This window comes from Dama dama, chromosome 5 (assembly GCF_033118175.1).
Source record: "Dama dama isolate Ldn47 chromosome 5, ASM3311817v1, whole genome shotgun sequence".
NCBI lineage: Eukaryota > Metazoa > Chordata > Mammalia > Artiodactyla > Cervidae > Dama > Dama dama.
Window position 1 is genome coordinate 94450484 of NC_083685.1, and position 18953 is coordinate 94469436.

At 46.7% G+C, this 18953-nt stretch overlaps 2 protein-coding genes and 1 pseudogene across 2 annotated transcripts in view; 2 read left to right on the forward strand and 1 right to left on the reverse strand.

Annotated features, from left to right (window-relative positions):
• Positions 1-4508: 4508 nt before the first annotated feature.
• On the forward strand, positions 4509-4609 carry LOC133058116 (U6 spliceosomal RNA; annotated as a pseudogene).
• Positions 4610-8785: 4176 nt separating this feature from the next.
• Positions 8786-18953, reverse strand: part of ITGAE (integrin subunit alpha E) — a 60502-nt gene continuing 50334 nt past the window's right edge. Inside the window, exons 27-31 of the mRNA XM_061143136.1 lie at positions 15525-15581; positions 15106-15201; positions 13298-13393; positions 10365-10475; positions 8786-9433 (exon numbers count right to left, since the gene is read on the reverse strand). Coding sequence (XP_060999119.1) covers positions 9344-9433; positions 10365-10475; positions 13298-13393; positions 15106-15201; positions 15525-15581 — 450 coding nt within the window. The 3' untranslated portion in view covers positions 8786-9343. The remainder of the gene's footprint in view (positions 9434-10364; positions 10476-13297; positions 13394-15105; positions 15202-15524; positions 15582-18953) is intronic.
• On the forward strand, positions 15534-18949 carry HASPIN (histone H3 associated protein kinase). Its single transcript, XM_061143137.1, has one exon. The coding sequence runs from the start codon at positions 15783-15785 to the stop codon at positions 18126-18128; it is 2346 nt and encodes a 781-aa protein (XP_060999120.1). The 5' UTR covers positions 15534-15782; the 3' UTR covers positions 18129-18949.

The following is an 18953-nucleotide window of genomic DNA, read 5'->3' on the forward strand; positions in this document are numbered from 1 at the left end:
TAAAATATGCCTGGAGAGAGGGCGGGTGCCAACTGTTTGAAATGTTCCCAAGGCAAGAGCGGGGACCTAATCTAAGCTGCTAAATCTGTCACCCTCACAACACATGAAATTAAATTAGAGCTGGTGCTAGCGGAGATGAGAACACCTCTGAAAAGATCAGGTTTGGACCGTGGGGCGGCCTCAGAGAGAGCCTCGGGGTCCTGGGCGGGCTTCGAGTGCATGTGTGTGTTGGGCTGTGAACGCTTTGTTTTCTGCATCTCAGGCATTACCATCCTGCAGTCTGACCGGAAGCCGCCCTGCCCCTCTCCCTGGCCTGGCTCTCACACACCAATGAGAAGTCCCTTCCCTGAACCACAGGCTCTGGGAGTCAGAAGTTGGAAGGGACCCTAAAGTTCACTAGGTGTCATCTTCTCTCAAAGTAAACGCCCCAGGGCAGCAGGTCTCCAGTTTTAGTGAGCCTGGGCATCATTTGGAAGAAAAATGCAAATTCCTGGCCCCTGCGCCTAATATTGTCATTCCCTTAGAACTAGGATGGGGCCTGGGAATCTGTGTTTTGCTCTCAAACTGCCATTTCGGAAGCAGATTTTTGCATCTGTTCATCAGTTTCAACTCAAATGCCAGTTCCTTTAAAAAAAAAAAAAAACCTGTTCTTATTACCACTCACCAAAGCAGCCTCCACCCCAACTACTTTCTATCCCATTACCTCTTCTTATTCCCTTAGAGGCCCTATCACTCATTTACTTATTGCCTGTGTCCCCCTCTAAGGCCATAAGTTCCAGGAGGACAGGGACCTTGCCTTTAGGCATCTCTGCACCCCACGTTGTGCCTGCCATAAAATAAGTCAATGTTTGTTGAGTGAATTCAGGCCTGATTTTTTCAAACCCAAAGAGGATTCCAGCTGCTGCATTATGACTGGGGATTTTGGAAGTTGACATCATCCTGGCAGAAAGGCTTAGGAATTGTCACCAGGCCTCCCTCCCTCCCTCAGGGCCTCTCAGCTGGTGCAGTGGTAAAGAATCTGTCTGCCTCTGCGGGAGATGCAGGAGACGTGCGTTCGATCCCTGGGCTGGGAAGGTCCCCTGGAGAGGGAAATGGCAACCCACTCCAGTATTCTTGCCTGGAAAATCCCATGGACAGAGGAGCCATGTTGTCTCGAAGAGTCAGACATGACTGAGGATGCATCGTGTACTCCCTCCCTCTCCTGCCAGCCTCTTCCTTAGCCCTCCCTCACACAGCTCTCAGGCTCTCTGACAACCTGCTCATTTGCCCTCCAATGTGGGCAGCCCCTCCTGATCTCTCCATGGCCCAGCCAAGGCCAGGCTGCAGTTTCTGATAGAACTCTCTAGAGGCTTTAGAGACGACGCGAGGGACATCCAGAGGGGAAAGGGCTCTTCTCAGAGCTGGGGCCAGACTGTCCCTTGTGGGCACCCTCACAGCTTCTTAGGCTAAATCCAGACCCATTAGTGGGTCATGATAGCAATTTCCTGGGTTCCAACCAGCATATTCACACACACACAAAAAAAAAAACACATCAGAGTATGTTTAAGGAAGTATGGGTAGACAGTTTTGTGAAACTTCTGTTTGAAGTATGTGTGTGCCTATGACATTATGACGTGTAATACATTTCTTCCTGTGGGCCAAGGTCAAAACAACGTGAAAAATACTTCCCTTGAGCTGCAAACCCAAGTATCTGCAATCTAACTCCACTGTGGCTGGGGCTGGCTCACCACCCCAAGTTCAGATCTAATCCCCATTGTACCCCAAGCAGGAGAAGGGGTCTTTGCTTTTTGCATTGGCATTACTAGAAGTCCAAGTTCAGGGATACTTCCAAAACCAAGATGAATTCAGCCACTTGAGTGAAAACTGCCTGCTGTCTTTGAGTGATGGTTTTTCCAGTCTCTACCTAAACCCATCTCACCAGGCACCCTGTTCAAATGATCTTCATCACCATTACTGTTTGAATGTTTATCAGCTTAGCAAATGGTTAAGTCAGCAGTCAGGGTGAATAGTCAACGCCCCTTTCTCTCTCCTCCCCCCAAATCATCCACATCATGCTTCATTGTAAGGAGTGTCGTCCACCTGAAAGAAAGGAACTGGCCGTGAAGGGACTGACCAGTCTCACCTGGTTCATAAGGCTGCCTCGGATGATTTAAGGTAACTGCAGTGAAGTGATGGGGAATTGTAAAATAAACTCAGAATGTATTCTCCAAAAAATTAAAGGAAGCACAAGAGGAAACACAAACTGCATAGAACAATCTGGTCTTTGGAGGAGAGGTTACTTATACCTAACAAACAAGGTTTCATTTCCCATCCCAGAGGAGAGGAGGGCTCAAGCCAAGGGCTGAGACAGGAGATCTCAATCTGTCTCAGGACACAAAAGGAAGTCATCGCAAGGCAAGGAGAGCCCTTGCTTCGGAGCCTGAAGGATGCTGGATGACCTGGGAGGGACAAGAGTGGGAAAGGCATGGCGGCATGGAAAGGGTTTCACAAAGCAGTTTATCCTTTAATTCTTCTTTTGCTCTGGAGAGTCCTGTTGTGATAAACACATTCCATTAATAGACATTAGTGGTCCATTTAAGAAACAGCAGATATATTATTCATGTTGCTTCAAAGAGTCAACAGGAAGAAGGAAGCCCATCTCTGTGGGAAGCATTTCCGAGTCCATCAGCAGCCTGGTGACCTGTCGTAATTAATGGGTTATTCCTCATTACTCAGTTCTCAGAATGTGACCTGGGGAAAAACTCCACTGAGATGGCACTTAATAAACTGAAAAAAGAATAAACTGTCAAATGCCGGTCCACTTGGTATTGAAAAGGACAAAGGTTCAAACTCAAGTCAACCAAACCTTCTAAGTAACGCCAGCTTGAACATGGTACATGGTAGAGAAAGCTGATCTCGCTGCTGCTCCTGCTCCCTGCAGGGGTTTCCCCACAACCTGCATGCAGTCACCCTGGTCCATCCCCTCCTCTCTCGCCCTGAGTTCCCAGGACTGTAGTGATGAACCCACAGCAAGTGGGACATCCTCCTGTGAACCCTGAGAGTGGGTGTGGCTTCCGCAGCTCCTGCACTCAATCCTTCCTAGGCTCTTCCTCTTTATTGCAGTCACTGTCCCCGCCTGCCTTTCTGGCCTGACAAGCCGGTTAAGCACACTAGCTTCAGGGGGGTTGACTGACAGTTTCATCACATCCTGCACTTTCTAACCCCCGGGCCTTTGCTCAGGCCGGTCTCTCCTCAGCACCCCGTGGCTTCAAGGTTCTGATTACAGGCGTCTGTCTCCTTCACAAAGGCTTCCTGGATCCTTCTCTTTCTCTGAATTCCCAAAGGACAGGATCTATTCTTCCAGGAGTTACAGCTGAGTGCTATCTCATCTGTCCTGTAGGGCTATGAGGGCAGGAAAGGCTTTACCACTTCTGCCCCACCTGCCTATAATGAGATAGATGATCATCCAGGAGAGAAGTGGGAGGGTGGGGGAGGGAGAGAGGGCCTCTGCTCAGGAAGGTTGATTCCTGATCATCCTGCCTCTACCCATTAGCCTGCACATTTGACGTGTCAAGAGTACAGTGACTAAGCCTTTATTTTGAGTGTATATTCTTCAAGATTTCAACAGAGATCATTCTGCTAGAGCATTATGTTAAATTTGTCTCCTGAAGCAACTTCTTAGTCATCAAGACTCCGAGTTTGTGCTACCCATTGACAAAGTGTAATCAGATGAACAAACTCTGATCTAACTAGTGTCTCACAGGGCGTGGCTCTTGCATCAGAGATCACTCAGAGAGCTTGCCGGAAACGCTGATTCCCAGGACCAGAGCAGCAGCACCTTCAGCATCCCGCCTGCAGCCTGGGAACTTGAAGAGCTGAAATCCACCTGTGCCTCTTCCCCAGCAAAGCCTGTAAACCTCCAGTCCGCCAACCTATGCCTTGCCCATCTGTAATGAAGCTTTTGTGGAAAAACATTAGACCAGGAGGTTCTTCCTTTAAACTAGTTTTAAGGCCTCAGGCAAGTTGTTTCCTCCTCCATGAAACAGCTAATGGGGCCTGGAGTGACTATGAGATGAGCTGTCAAAGTACAGAGCCTGGGGTAGAACAGATGTTCTTATTAAGTGGACCAGAATATACGGAGGAGGCCTGTGAAGCTGGGTGGATAGTGTTCCACATTTATTTTTACTACTGTTCATCTGAAATCTAACATTTCCTTCATTTACAAATGCAGACAACAAACCACAGGCGTGTCAGTAGTACCTGTATCTTTTTTTGTTTTTTGGCAGTACCTGTGTCTTAATATTAAAAGAAATTATAGATATTTTCCAATCACATTATAGGTATGCCTTAAAAAACATTTTAAGCTCATCACTACTTCGAAAGTAGCACAGTTATCAGACCTGTTGCTTTAATGCATTTAATGCATTAATCAAGAACACATGTATGGAGATACAAAATTTTTTAAATATTTTGATCACTGTGTTTCAATATAACTGGTTCTTTATAAACTGTTACATATATTACAAGCTGTGCTGCTTCAGGAGCACATTTACTAAAATTGGATGATACAGAGATTAACATGACCCGTGTACAAGGATACACACATATTTGTAAAGCGCTCCATGTTTTTTTTTTAAAAAAAGAAAGAAAAATTAAAAATAGAATAAAAAAACAAGCTGGTGGATTGATAGCTGGAAAAATATGTGATAAAGCAGGCATAGTTGAACAAGCCAGGTGTTCGGTGTAAAATTTCTTCTGTACGTTTGAGAATTTTTCATAGTAAAAGGTTGGGAAATAATCCAAGAAGGCGTCCCTAGGCTTCACCAGATCGCCAAAGGAGTCTGTGACACACAAAAAAGTCAGAAACCTCTGACCTAGAGGTCTGAGTGTCTTTACCTTGCTACAATACAGTGAGTTCTTCATCTCAGAGGCAAAGGACCCCAAGCCCCAGTGCAGAACCCAGGAGTTAAGACTGGTAGCCCTTCCTAGTCTAGGAAATCTAAAAGGTTTGCAGAACCAAAGTGGGCCAGTGGTGTTTTCTCCCACTCCAGCAGTCCAACTTTAATCTCAGACCTTAGTTCCAGAGAGAAGAAAAATTACTGCAGAATAGAACACTAGTCAGACTCAGGAACCCAAGGCCAAGAGCTCAGAACATCCGCCAGCACTCTGGGCAGGGCTGGCCCAGGGCCCCTCTCCAGGCCTGGGACAGAAGAGGCCTCCCCAGAGAGTTCACCTTCAGTACCCCCACAACTCAGTACTGCGGCAGGTTATAGGGTCCCAGGAGTGGACCAGCCAGACCTAGACTCCTCTCCTGGGGTGCAGGGACAGGGAGCAGAGCTTCCAGCTGGCTTTCCTGGAGGCTGGCACAGTGGTCCGGTCTTCTCTGTGGTATTAATAAATGGGAAGAGCTCTTCCTTTAGACAGACCTCCAGTGATACTACGTCTTCCTCATGCCCACCAACGGATCTATGAAACTCAGTTCCCCCATTCTGGAGAGCATACTGCTCTCAGATTCTAAGTCGGATCACCTGTACTTGCCCAGAGGCTTTGAAATCTACAGGAAAAAATGCACCTCTTCTATCCCAGAAGGCAATGCAATTCAGACAGAGCTAATGAGGAAACACCAGGGCTACCTTTTAACTGGACAAGAGAGAAAAAGTAGAGCATAAAGGCGGGGAGCAGGGGGTGGGGGGAGAGATCATCTCATTTTATGGCAAAATAGATGATCTTGCCAAAATTTAAAAAAAAAAAAAGGAAAGGAAAGCCACCATTATATACCCATTAAACAGTATAGTGAAACAGAGATCTCAAGTATGTTCATGGTGCCTATTAACCAGGTAGTATGGTTCAGTCCTTCCAGAAAGCTATTTGGCATTGTGCGGCAATTACCAAAATGTGTTTAAGTCCACTTTCGGAAAAAGCTGAAAGGGCTTCTTTACAAATTGCAATGAGCTGTACAAATTTAAGTTACTGATTCCCAAAGACATGTTAACCCAAGGTACTGCCTCTTATTAGCCCCCCCGAAACCCTGCAACCAGCATCAGTGTTTTATCTCTGACACTGGACCCGTGAAAATGGTCACAAATAAGCACAATTGGTAGAAGCTATGATCCTATTTGTTTGTAAAACACACACAAACCCCAAAAACCTATGTTCCTGTATACATGTACATGTGAATATTACAAAAGCACAGAACATGGCCTGGAAGATACATGCCAGACCAGTTCACCTCATCCTCTAAGGAGGGGCACAAGACGGGGTGAGGTTGAGACTAAGGCAAAGTTTCACTTCTCACTCTGATCTTACTATGAGAATGAATATATATTTAATAATATTGATACTTATGTAGTTTTTGAAATGTCCTTCCACTGATCAAAATGAAGTCAACTGGAGTTGGGCTAACTGTCTCTTTAGGTGCATCCAGCTACCTTCTGAACCCTTGAGAGTTGAACAACTGCTCTTCCTGGAGTAACTGAGTCCCTTGATTCCATTTACTGGAGCTGTTCTTAAAGTAACAGTAAAATTCTGGCACTATTACAAGGTAATAATTACGGCTGAAGTAAAGTGAAGTCGCTCAGTCGTGTCTGACTCTTTGCAACTCCGTGGACTGTAGCCTACCAGGCTGCTCTGTCCATGGGATTCTCCAGGCAAGAATACTGGAGTGGGTTGCCATTTCCTTCTCCAGGGGATCTTCCCAACACAGGCATCGAACCCGGGTCTCCCACATTGCAGGCAGATGCTTTACCCTCTGAGCCACCAGGGAAACCAAATAATTAGGGCTAGGAGACCCCAAAATACCTAAACCCTGATCTTAACCAAATATCCCTGCTTGTATGGATATTAGAGAAAATGCATGAAATAACACACTAGACAAATCATTTTAGACTACTGGGCTTGGCCGAATGGAATAAAAATCTAACTGGGCCTAAAAAGTTTGACCAATTTATTACAGATTGATCCCTGAATTGGGAAGATCCCCAGGAGATGGGAAAGGCTACCCGCTCCAGTATTCTAGCCTGGAGAATTCCATGGACTGTATAGTCTGTGGGGTTGCAAAGAGTGGGACATGACTGAGCAACTTTCACTTTCACTTCTTCACATCTGCTTATTTCATCCCTCCAACGATCAAATTCAAAGTTCAGATGTTATCGTAAGAGAACAAGGTTATCTGAATGAGCACTCACAGGCCTGTATCGGGGAAATAAAAACAGAAACTGGAGGGGCACCTCTCCCATGCTAGTGTCCAGCTGGCCCCTTCTTAGTCCTTTTCTGGCCAGGACAGTGGCCCTGTGGCATGACCCACTGTCCTTGGATCTGTGTAAGCTCTGGCATGTCCTGCTCCCAGGCAGAGGAGGGTGAACAGGAAATGGGAAAGGTTTGGCACTTGACAGGCATCTTTTGGAACAAAGACAAGGTTGCAGCCCAAGTCACAGCTCAGGAATTTATACAATGCAACCATGTCTCCATCTCAGTCTCCTCCTCCTCACAGACTGATCCCTTATGAAGTCTCCTGATCAGGACATTGGTCTAATCCAATCATAGCCCAGTCAGTCAATAGCTTATAGGCAGTCAATGTAAGACTTGACTGTTAGAATCACAGTGAGATCTTATTTGCAATGAACAAGTATAAAAGCAAGATTGCAAGTTACCTGTAATAATGAAAACCTGGACACACAACAGAGAAATATCGAAGCAAATTTACTTCTTTCTTTTCCTTCAAAGGCATATCTCAGAGACAGTCCAAGTTTGGTTCCAGATACCATGACAAAGCAAATATCACAATAAAGTGAGTCATACAGAGTTTTGGTTTCCCAGTACATATAAAAGTTATGTCAGGACTTCAGTGGTTAAGAATCTGTCTTGTAATGCAAAGGACACTGGTTCAATCCCTGGTCCAGAAAGATCCCACAAGCTAAGGGGGAACTAAACCCATGGCCACAACTACTGAGCCCCTGCTCTACAGCCCATGAGCTGCGACTCTGAAGCCTGCATGCCCTAGGGCCTGTGCCCTGCAACAAGAGAAGCCAAAGCAATAAGAAGCATGTGCACTACAGCTAGAGAGTAGTCCCTGCTAGCTGCAACTAGAGAAAGCCCACATGCAGCAACAAAGATTCAGCACAGCCAAAAAAAAAAAAATTATTTTTTTAAAAAGTCAGGCACAGAGGTAACATCTTAGACCCCCATAAGTCCTAGTTAGAGAAACAAGGATGAGAAAAAGTATAAATATCAGAAAGACTCCAAATTACCATTATGTGCAGACAGGACTTTGAAGTCAATGGAAAAGCTATGATGAAAGAGTCCAGGGAATTCCCTGGTGGCCCAGTGGTTAGGACTCAGCCCTTTCACTGTGAGGATGTAATCCCTGGTTGGGGAACTGCAATCCCATAAGCCTCACAGCTCGGCCAAAGACAAACAAAAAGAAATAATGAAAGCACTTGAATTAGATAAAGAACACAGAGAGATCACAGGATTGCTTTCTACATTATATACTCCTGCTTCACTTGTTTGCAATGATATTTATCACCCATGAAAACAAAGACTGTGCCACTGCATGGTTGAGAGTGGAGAGATGCGGTCAAGTTTTAACAGCATGGGGCATATAAATAAAATAAGGATACTAAGAGCAAAGTCAACCTGTAATGAGGCCCTGATCTCGGTGCCCCCAACTCCCAGGCCAGGTTCCACCTCCCCCTATGGACAAGTATGTCTCTCACTGAGACACGAAGGTCCCCTGAGCAAGTTCAGCAGGAAGCCAGGCGAGGACCCGCAAAGGAAGTTAAGCAGACACTGCAGAACAAAGTCCTTGTCTCCTCTCCTTGTTCCTGTTTGGGTAACCCCTGTTTTTCTACTTTTTACTTTTGTTCTGGGGGGTGGTTTTTCGTGGCCTAATTTGAAATAACAGACTGCATCCTTTGATCATAAAAATGCCAGACTAGGAACTGCTTCTGACCACTGTCCCCCACAAAGATGTACTTCATAGAAGACTATTTTGGAAGATGTTAATAGAAATGGCATGAAAAAAGTGCTCTTAGGCAAGTAAGCCTGGGAGATGCTGTATAACCTCCTCTGGGGTGGGGCGGGGGTGGGGGGAGGATCACAAAGTATATCATATTTGCATATTAAAGGCACTTCTGTAAAGAAAACAGTTTAACTTTATTTACCACCAAATGTTTCCCAGGTTTGTTTTCTGCACAATGCACAGGCACTTTGGGGACAATGTATGGTTAAAAAACACTCCACGAACAACTTGTTAGATTCCGCACTTGGTCATCCTAAAGGGAAGGTCGTCTGTAAAACACCCGGTCTCTAGAAGCTTCAGGACTGGCTGATACTCTCTCCGGATGGATGAAGAAGCTGCTCCTAACTATCTTGTTCCAGCAGACTCTGATTTTAGCTGGTCCTTTCTTATACTCTCCAAGTTCAGCTCTCTGTATTTTCTTTTAAAAAAGCCACACTAAAACAAAGGGAGGAAAGACCAATTACAGGCCTCAGCTACCCACCTGCTTTAGAAAACCATTTATCTTTTCGTTGCCAAATATCCCCAGTGCTCCTCTGCTTCTTCTGAGTCGCCCCAGATGATCCAATCCTTCGAGACCCATCTTAAATACTGCCTTCCCACAAGCATTCTGTGTTCGGTCCCCAGTCAAAAGTGGTTTTCCACCTTCCTCTGAACCCCTACCCCACTTTCACCTTTTTAATTTAACTAATTCTGCTAAGTACTACCGTTTCAGCTGTACTGGATCTATTTACGTAAAAGAGAGAAAGAGTTCAAGTACAGCCCCCCTACACATCAAGAAGCTCACAATCTAGTGAGAAGAGAAATAATGACAACACAGTATAACCACTGCTTCTTGGAAGGGTTTCTAGAGGGCAGTTCAAGGGAAAAGCATAAAGGTCAGTTCAGAGGACTCAGGAATCTCTGGGCTGAGTTTTAAGGGAAGAGCGAGAGCAAGTTAAGAAGGAAAGGGCTTGGGAGGCGGGTATAGAGAGCCTCACTACAAACAGAGAGACAAAGCTTTTCAGTTCAGTGTATTGAGAAAAAAAGCAAGACTCAAGGGTGGAGAGAGTACAGGCAGACATTAGATGCCTTGAATAGCAGTGAAAGAGTTTGAACATTAAATCAGGGGAAGGAAAGCAAAGGATTTAAATAGGAAAGGAACATCAGGTCCCTTTTAGGAAAATATCTCTGTATGCCAATTCTTCAATTAGATCTTGATCTTTTTCAGACAGAAGCTGTCTTGATTCATTTGTCTCAACAGGTGTGTGGCTGAAGGAAGAAGGAAAAGGGGTCACAAGGCTAGGGTAACTGTTCGAGGTCAGGGGCTGGCTCTCTAAGCAGAATTCTGCCCAACACCAGAACCTTCATGAACGTGGAGGGAGCTGACCTTGACTAGGATCACTATAATCACGATCAAAACCAGAAGGCCCCCGACACTGCTTTTAATGATGAGAAACAGAGAATACGCCTCCTCATCTTTCAGCAGGATGACAGTGATCTGCAACAAAACAGAGATCACCCTGTAAGTCAGGTGAAGCAAAATGAGGTAAAAATTCCACATTATTTTAAGAAGCAAAATATGAGAACTTGGCAACATACCGTGTATTGATCAAGACTGACAACAGTAAAGCAAAAAGCTAAACCTTTCCTGATGCAGTACTTAAAATTATCTAATGAGATTTCCAGTTTCTGGTTCCACATGTAAGGGGCTTAGAAGTTACCACTCCATGCTAACAAGGGAAAAGGTGACCAGACTGGAAAATCAACAACTTTTCTTGGATCCCTAAGAGAGGGGAGGACACCAGGCAAACCTGCTGCCACCAAGAGCAGAGGGACAGACAGACAGACGGACACAGAGACAGAGGCTCCCCACCGCCAGGGAAGGAAGTCCTGAACTGCAACTGATGGACTGCTCTAAGCACAACAGTGATGACTCTCGTGCTACAAACTCCAGGGAACCCAGCCACTGGGGTGAGGTTTACTCCAGGAGCTAGACCAGGTTCCCACAGTCAATGCTGGAGAAAAAACCCTTCACACTTCTGGCAGGGGGAGGGGAAAAGGAGCCACTCTGAAATAAGCCAAAGAACTCTGATCTGAACAATGACTGGGCTCAGGGGAAACTAGTTAACCCTGGCCTAACCTGCTGGACATAATGAGAGCCTAACTGTTCTGGGGGAAGGGAAGTGCCCAACTCAAGCCCACTCTAGCCATCCTGTCCCACCTAAGGGGGTTGAAAAACACAAAAACGGTGAGGAAGTTCACAGGCCAGAGGCCCAGGCGCATTAAAAGACTGAGACCTAATCACAGAACCACAGAGCACCTCCCCTCCCCCACATCTCACACATTAATGAAGGTCTGTCGACAGAAGTTCCTTTTACCCGGTACAGCATTTCTAGCTATCAAAAGAAAATTACCAGGTATACCAGAAGGCAAAAAAACAAAATTTGAAGAGAGAGAGTAAGCACCAGAACCAGATATGGCAAGAAGGTCAGAATTATCAGACTGGCAATTTAAAACCACCACGATGAATATGCTAAGGGCTCCAAAGGATAGAACAGACACACAAGAACAAAAAGCAGACAGGCAGTGTAAGCAGAGAGATGGAGACCCTAAGAAAGAACCAGAAAGAAACACCAGAGATGAAAAGCTTCTGTGACAGGAACATGCCTTCAATGCACTCATCAGTAGACTGGACATGGTGGGGAAAGAATCTCTGAGCAGATACAGCAACAGAATCTCCAAAAAACAAAGAGAGCAAAAACTGGAGGTGGGGTGGGGGGAGGGGTAAACCAGAGGGCAGGAAAGCGGTCCGATAACCAAAATACTTTATACAAACTATTCTGGTCTCCTATCTAGAAGTTTGCCAGGAGACTGTGACCTTCTGGTTGTGTGTGTGTGAGACAGAGAGTCTGAACCTGGCACGGGTTCAATCCCTGGTGGGGGAACTAAGAGCCCGCATGCCACGTGCAGTGTGGCCTGAAAAAGAGAAAAAGAAAGAAAAGGGAAGGCGTATGAAGAAAAACTCCTTTTGCTACTGACTTCTTGGCTTCCTATTCTGTATTCTGCCATGTGAAAATGTACCGCTGGGAGAGGTGGCTCCTTTGGGCCAGCCACAAGGGAAGGCATCACCAGCACATAGTCAGGAGAGCCCAAGAGTCGAAGGAGCCTGGCCACTGACACTGGTCTGCCTCCATCCCCAGATAAACACAAGAGGCCTTTAAGGCATGTTAGCAGGAGGATTTTTTTTCTTTGCAGCTGAAATGCACTTAAAACTTCGGGTACTGAATTTTAAAAAAGGAAAATCATCATGGGGACTGTACATAAAAGCATCAGTAAGTAAAGGGGGAACATTTATACGTAAATAAATGACTTAAGAATGTGCATATAAGACACTGTTAACAGGAACTCCCTTGGGGAGGAGGGAATCCAGGGTGTGAGAGACAGGGAGTGAAGGAATCACTATTTTTCATTTGGGATCTTTGCATAAGACTTGGATTTTCTTGCTTTTCTGTTTTTTTTTTTAATCTGTGCAATGATATAATGGGGACACTTCTCTTTCTTCCACATCATTTTCCGTATCAGACACACTCAAAAATAAACAGAAATGTTATTTCTGACATGTCTAGAGAACTGTGCCTTTCCGCTCCTCCAGGGAGGAAATCAGAGGAGCTAATGCGAGCGATCCACTCTCACCCTCTGACACTCAGGCTTCACTAAAGAGATCACAGATGGACCATTTTTAGCGCCAGCAGCCGCCTAAGCGAGTGTCAACAAGAACGACAGCCCCGGCGGGACACACACAGTCTTCAGCCCACAGATCACAAAGGTCAGTCTGACTTGCAGTCACATGTAAAACCTCTGCAAAATGAATCCAAGGGTTCCAGGACTTAGTTTAAGACTTATGAGAGAATTCTGCACTCTTGAGTATTGTAACCGTAGGACACTGTAACTAAACACTGGTATCACACACTAGGAAGCAAGTTAATACATATAATAAAAAAAAATTCTCAACTAGGAAATTTTAAAAAATTTTTTCAAATCAAAGTATACATAGGTGTTGATTCCAGCCTAGTTATAACAACCGAGACTTCCTCTGCTTAGGCCTCTTACTCAGTTGCTTCATTTCAGAGACAGAAAAACTTAGGCAGAAGCTGAGTAACTCAAGGTCATGGAGACAGCTGGTTGCAGAGTCAAGAGCAGAGGTGATACGACTGAAACAGGAAGAGGGCAATAGCAAGTGCCTGTTTGTACAGGGGCGCTAAAACCAGGCACAGGTTGCTAGGACAACACCCAGAAAACCAGAAAACAGCCAGGGATTACCTTAGTTCTGTGGTTCTCTGTGTTGAGTCCCTCATACAGAGATGTGTTGAAAGATATTTCACCAAGGATCTGCAGCTCAGTCACATCTCTTAGTAACTATAAGATGGGGGAGAAAAAAAATTAAACGTATTTTAGACATGGACCTACTGTACCTTTATTTTTTGGAGTCAACTTTTTTAAAAATTGGAGTATAGTTGATTTAAAATAGACTTCTAAAAAAAATGGACTTACAATTCCTGGACAGCATCATTCCTTATGTTTCTGTTTTTTGGTCGAAAGGCATGTAGGATCTTAGTTCCCCAACTAGGGATCGAACCTATACCCCCTGCACTGGAGGGCAAAGTCTTCACCACTGGACTGCCAGGGAAACCACCCCTCCCCTCTCATCTTTCCCTTTAAATGTGTTCCTTCTCCAGTATTCCTCATGTCTAATGAATGGCCTCAGCAACCACTAAGTTTCCCAAGCCAGAAACCTAGTTAAACCTCAACTTCCTTTCCCTTACCCTTTACCTCACACCACACTCCCATCCCCAAGTCACGTCTTGATGATTCTTTTTTTTTTTTTTTCAGTCTCTCTTACACCTGTCCTTTCCTCCATCCTCACTGCTACTTCTTCAGCTCAGATCCCATCATTCTCACCTGGATCATCACAAGAGGTTAAACTTGACTTTAGTTCCTACTTTTGAATGAGTGATCAGGGAAAGTCTCGCTAAGAAGGTAACGTGAATTAAATATAAGAAGAAAGCACACACATGAAGATCTAGGAGAAAAGCCATCTCATGCAGAAGGAACAGCAAGTACAAAGGTCCAGTGGCTAGAACAATATCGGCAAGCAGGAGTCTAAGAAGCAGGGAAGAGGAAAGTATTAGGAGATGGAGACGTAAGCAGAGACCAGATATAGGGTCTGCGGCACCACTGAAAAAGACAAATTTCAGTCTAAGTGTATACAGTTTTTTCTTTTTTAAAGCAGAGAAGTGGCATAGTGTTTGCTTTTAAAAGATAGCTGTTCCATGAAGAATGTCTGTGGAGGGCATGGCAAAAGCACAGGCAAGAAAAGCAGGGAGGAAGCTACCGCAAGGGAATCCAGCAAGAGGTGGTGACCTGCACAACAGTAGCAGTGGAGATGGACAGAAGTGAATGGATTCAGAATATATCTGGGGATGGGGATGGGGTAGAATGACAGAGTTTGCTGCTGGAACAGATAAGGGGATGTAAGAAAAAGGAGTTCGGACTTCCCTGGTGGTCCAGTGGCTAAGACTAGGAGCTGCCAATGCAGGGAACACGGGTTGGATCCCTGGTCAGGAAACTAGATCCTGCAAGCCACAACTAAGACCTGGTGCAGCCAAATAAGTAAATAAATAATTTTAAAAAAATTTTTTTTTTTTTTTTTTTTTAAAGGAAAAGTAGTTACCAAAAGGAATTCCTAGAGTTCCCAGTAAGTCAGCAGTGTAAGGGCATCCCAGACGGCTCAGAGGTAAAAACTCCGCCTGCCAATGCAGGTTCCATCCCTGGTTCGGGAAGATCCCCTGGAGGAGGAAATGGCAACCCACTCCAGTATTCCTGTCAGAATAATCCCATGGACAGAGGAGCCTGGTGGGCTGCAGTTCGCCGGAACGCAGAGTCTGAGCACGCAAGCAACTGGTGAGTTACCCTAGTTAGTTACCCTGAGAGACTGGGGAAGCAACAGGCTGGAGCAAGAAGGTGGATCAACAGCCCTGTTTTGGACACGTTATATTTGGAGATGCTATTAATATTATCGTTTCCAGGGAAGATGCCCGAGAAACGAGGATTAATCAAATCTTAAGTACCTGCTTTGCCTGATTCAAGGAGAGCTCTGCAGCCACGGTTACATTTTCTTTATCCGAGGTGACCTTACAGCTCACTGAATGCCATTCTTCCACATGCTGGAAGAGGATGAGTGTTTATTAGCACGATCTCTTTATGGGATGGAAAAGCTGGGAATTTTAACACTTAGCACACAGACAACCTCAAGGTTGAAGAATAAAGGGTGTGAGCAGTTTCTGCCCTCATTTGGTTCCAGCAAAGCCGCAACCCTGGCAAACGTGAGCCGATGAAGAGGCTAAGGGGCGCCTCAGAAACGCTCGCCCTGTGCTTTCAGGGGAAACCTCGGCAAAGTACAATCCCGGCGTCTCACGTCACCCGCTTCAGGCCCTCCTCTCTCCCCCATTACCCCCCTCTCTCCGGTCTTTGGGATGACTGCGCTCACCTGAACCAGATCGCTCCCACAAGCGTCCTTGTGAGCCTGAGTGCACACGGTGTGGGCCTGAAACGACAACCATCCCAGTCTATCCCTGCAACACAATGAAAAAGCCAAACCGCCATAATTACCCGCCCCCTCCCACTTCTCGCGAGATCCTTCGTGATTGCGGGGACGGCCGGGCGCTAGGACCCGGCGGGCAGGCGCATCCGCGTCTCGAGGAAGTCTCGCGGTGTCAGCATTTGAACTGCCTGGCGGGTGCCGGCCATGGCGGCGTCACTCCCGCTACCCGCGAGTGGGCTCTTCCGAACGTACGGGGCAGCCGGCGGCGGGGGGCCGCGGCGGCGGCCGGGCCTGGCAGCCGTACAGTGGTTCCCGCCGCAGGACCGGAAGCGTTTCTTCAGCAGCAGTAGCAGTGACGCCAGCAGTGGCGGCCCCTCGCAGTCTGTCGTCTCCGACGATCCTGACGACCCCGACTTCCCCGGCAGCCCGGTGGGTCAGCGGAGGAGGCGCGCTGGCGCCCGACTCGCCAAGGGCCGGCCGAGTCAGATCGCGACCCCGAGACGCCTGAGGCTGCGATCGCGGTGCCCGCAGAAGTGCAGCACCCCCTGCGGCCCTCTAGGAGCGCCATCCTTTCCCAACGGCAACCCGGGCTGCCTGAGCCCGGACATCAGTGTGTGCGGCCAGCCCAGGGACGGCGGCGAGCTGGGCACCAGTGCCTCCCTGTTCAGCTCTCCGGCCTCTCCCGGCCCCGGGTTCCCTGCGCCAGAAGACAGCATCTGTACCGACCCTTCCACCTTTCTGGATGCAGCCTCAGAAGCTCCGAGCAACTTCCATCTCCCAGAAGCCTCCCTGGACCAGGCACCCCTCCCCTGTTCCCAGGATGCAGCGATAGGAGGAGGCAGGCTCACCAGGTTGGCCCACCAAGCCCAGGCCAGCCTCAGGTCAGCTCTCTTTAGCTTTTTGGACTCAGGAAATCCTGAGGATTCTGAGCTTGGGACAGATGGGAAGAATTTGCAGGAGTTTTGCCATGACAGGGAACTGGTGGGAAGGAGGCTGGAGAGCCCAGGTTTATCAGGCAGGGGTAAGAAGAGGTCCACAGACCAGGACTCTTGTCAAGAGATTGAGTCTCAAGAGTCTGTCCAGATAGAATACGAGGAGGCCCGTGGGTGCAAGGGCAGAATCGCACCTGGGAAAAGCAACTGGCCTGAGAGAACCAGGCTAAGCCGAAAAAGGAAGCATCAAGGGACAGCAGAAACCTCCCTCCTCCATCACCGCCAGGTTACAAAAGGCCAAAAGATGGAAGACGATTCATGTGTCACCCAGGACCTGACTCGTTTACAGAATGCCTGCTCTTGGACCAAAACCAGAGCCTCTTTCAGTTTCCACAAGAAGAAGATCGTGACAGCTGTGTCTGAAGTGTGCAGCTGCAACACCCTGGCCAGTTCTCTGTCTGAGTCCCTCATGTCAGAATATTCACACCACCCTGTTGGGAACAGAACAAGCTGTGCTCTGTCCCCCTGGCACTCCTCCTCTATGTATTTGCTAACCCCCTTAAAGACACAGCAGGTCACAGACAAAAAGACATGTGATGCAGAAAAGCTTTATGGGGAATGCAATCAGGTGGGTCCCATCCCCTTCAGCGACTACCTCTCCGAAGAAAAACTAGAATGCTGTGAGAAGATCGGAGAAGGGGTGTTTGGCGAAGTGTTTCAAACAGTTGCTAACCACACACCTGTGGCCCTAAAAATCATTGCTATCGAAGGACAGGACTTAGTCAATGGAGCTCACCAGAAAACTTTTGAGGAAATCCTGCCAGAAATCATCATCTCCAAAGAGCTGAGCCTCTTGTCTGATGAGGTATGCAACCGCACAGAAGGCTTCATTGGGCTGAACTCGGTACACTGTGTTCAAGGTTCTTACCCTCCCTTGCTCCTCCAAGCCTGGGATCACTATCACTCAACCAAAGGGTCTGCAAACGACCGGCCTGACTTTTTCAGGGAAGACCAGCTCTTCATTGTGCTGGAATTTGAGTTTGGAGGGATCGACCTAGAGCAAATGAGAAAGAAGCTGTCCTCCATTGCCACTGCCAAGAGCATTCTGCACCAGATCACTGCCTCCCTTGCCGTGGCCGAGGCCTCTCTGCACTTTGAACACCGAGACCTGCACTGGGGGAACGTGCTCTTAAAGAAGACCAGCCTCAAAGAGCTCCACTACACCCTCAACGGAAAGACGAGCTCCATCCCCACCCGAGGGCTGCAAGTCAACATCATCGACTACACCCTGTCCCGCTTGGAGCGGGATGGGATTGTGGTTTTCTGTGACATCTCCAGGGACGAGGACCTGTTTATGGGAGAAGGTGACTACCAGTTTGAGATCTACAGGCTGATGAGGAAAGAAAACAACAACTGCTGGGGTGAATATCACCCATATAACAACGTGCTCTGGCTACATTACCTCACAGATAAGATCCTGAATCAGATGACCTTCAAGTCCAAACATAACACCCCGGCCTTGAAGCGAATGAAGAAACAGATCCAGCATTTCTATCAGACTATGCTGAACTTCAGCTCTGCCACGGACCTGCTCTGCCAGCACAGTCTATTTCAGTAAGCCGTGGGTTCCGACCACCCACAAAGGAGAGGGCGTGGGACTGGAAGCCCCTGATTCTGTTTTTAACCTTTGTCCCCACAGCAGGGTGGGATTCCTGCTCTTACAAGTTTCCAATCAGCTGTTCAAACAAGAATTTTGTCTCCAAGTGGAAATTGAAATTTTTAAACTTAACAAATATTCTTTAAAAATAAACTATATGTGAGAACACCGTTTACAACTGAAAAGCCCTTTTTCTGTCAGCAGACTTCATTTTGTAAATTTCTTTCCACAGTTTCCTTTTTGAGCTTTGACACTTTGTGTAACCTGAACAGAAAAAAGGAAAATCAGGAACACCCAAAGCCTCAGCTGTCACACTGCTAAGAGCCTGTTGCTGTAGGTGTCATAAGGCTGGCTTTGGGAACCACACTACAGATGAGTCAACCAAGAGCAAAGAGGCTGTACCACAGCAGAGTCCCGGGCGTACAGACTGGGAGACGAGGAAAACAAGATGGTAGACGATTTATAGGGAGAAGTGACACGTGTTTATCAGTCTCCTTTGCTGATCACAGAGAAGCAGAATTTATCCATAATTTTAAAAAGGAAAATAAATGTGTCCGTGGCTACTAAAAAGGTTGAATTTTGCTTACTTTTTTCATCAAGGGAAGAAAAATTGAAATGTCAGTTTGGGCTGAATAGTTAATATTCCTTATGAATATGACTTGGGTAATTTACTCCGAAAATACATTCCCAGGTTAACTCATCTTTCTCTAGAGTTCTAGTTTTTATACCTTTGCGAATCCATAGTCACTCTGGAAAGAGATGTGATCGTGATATAGAACTGCCTCT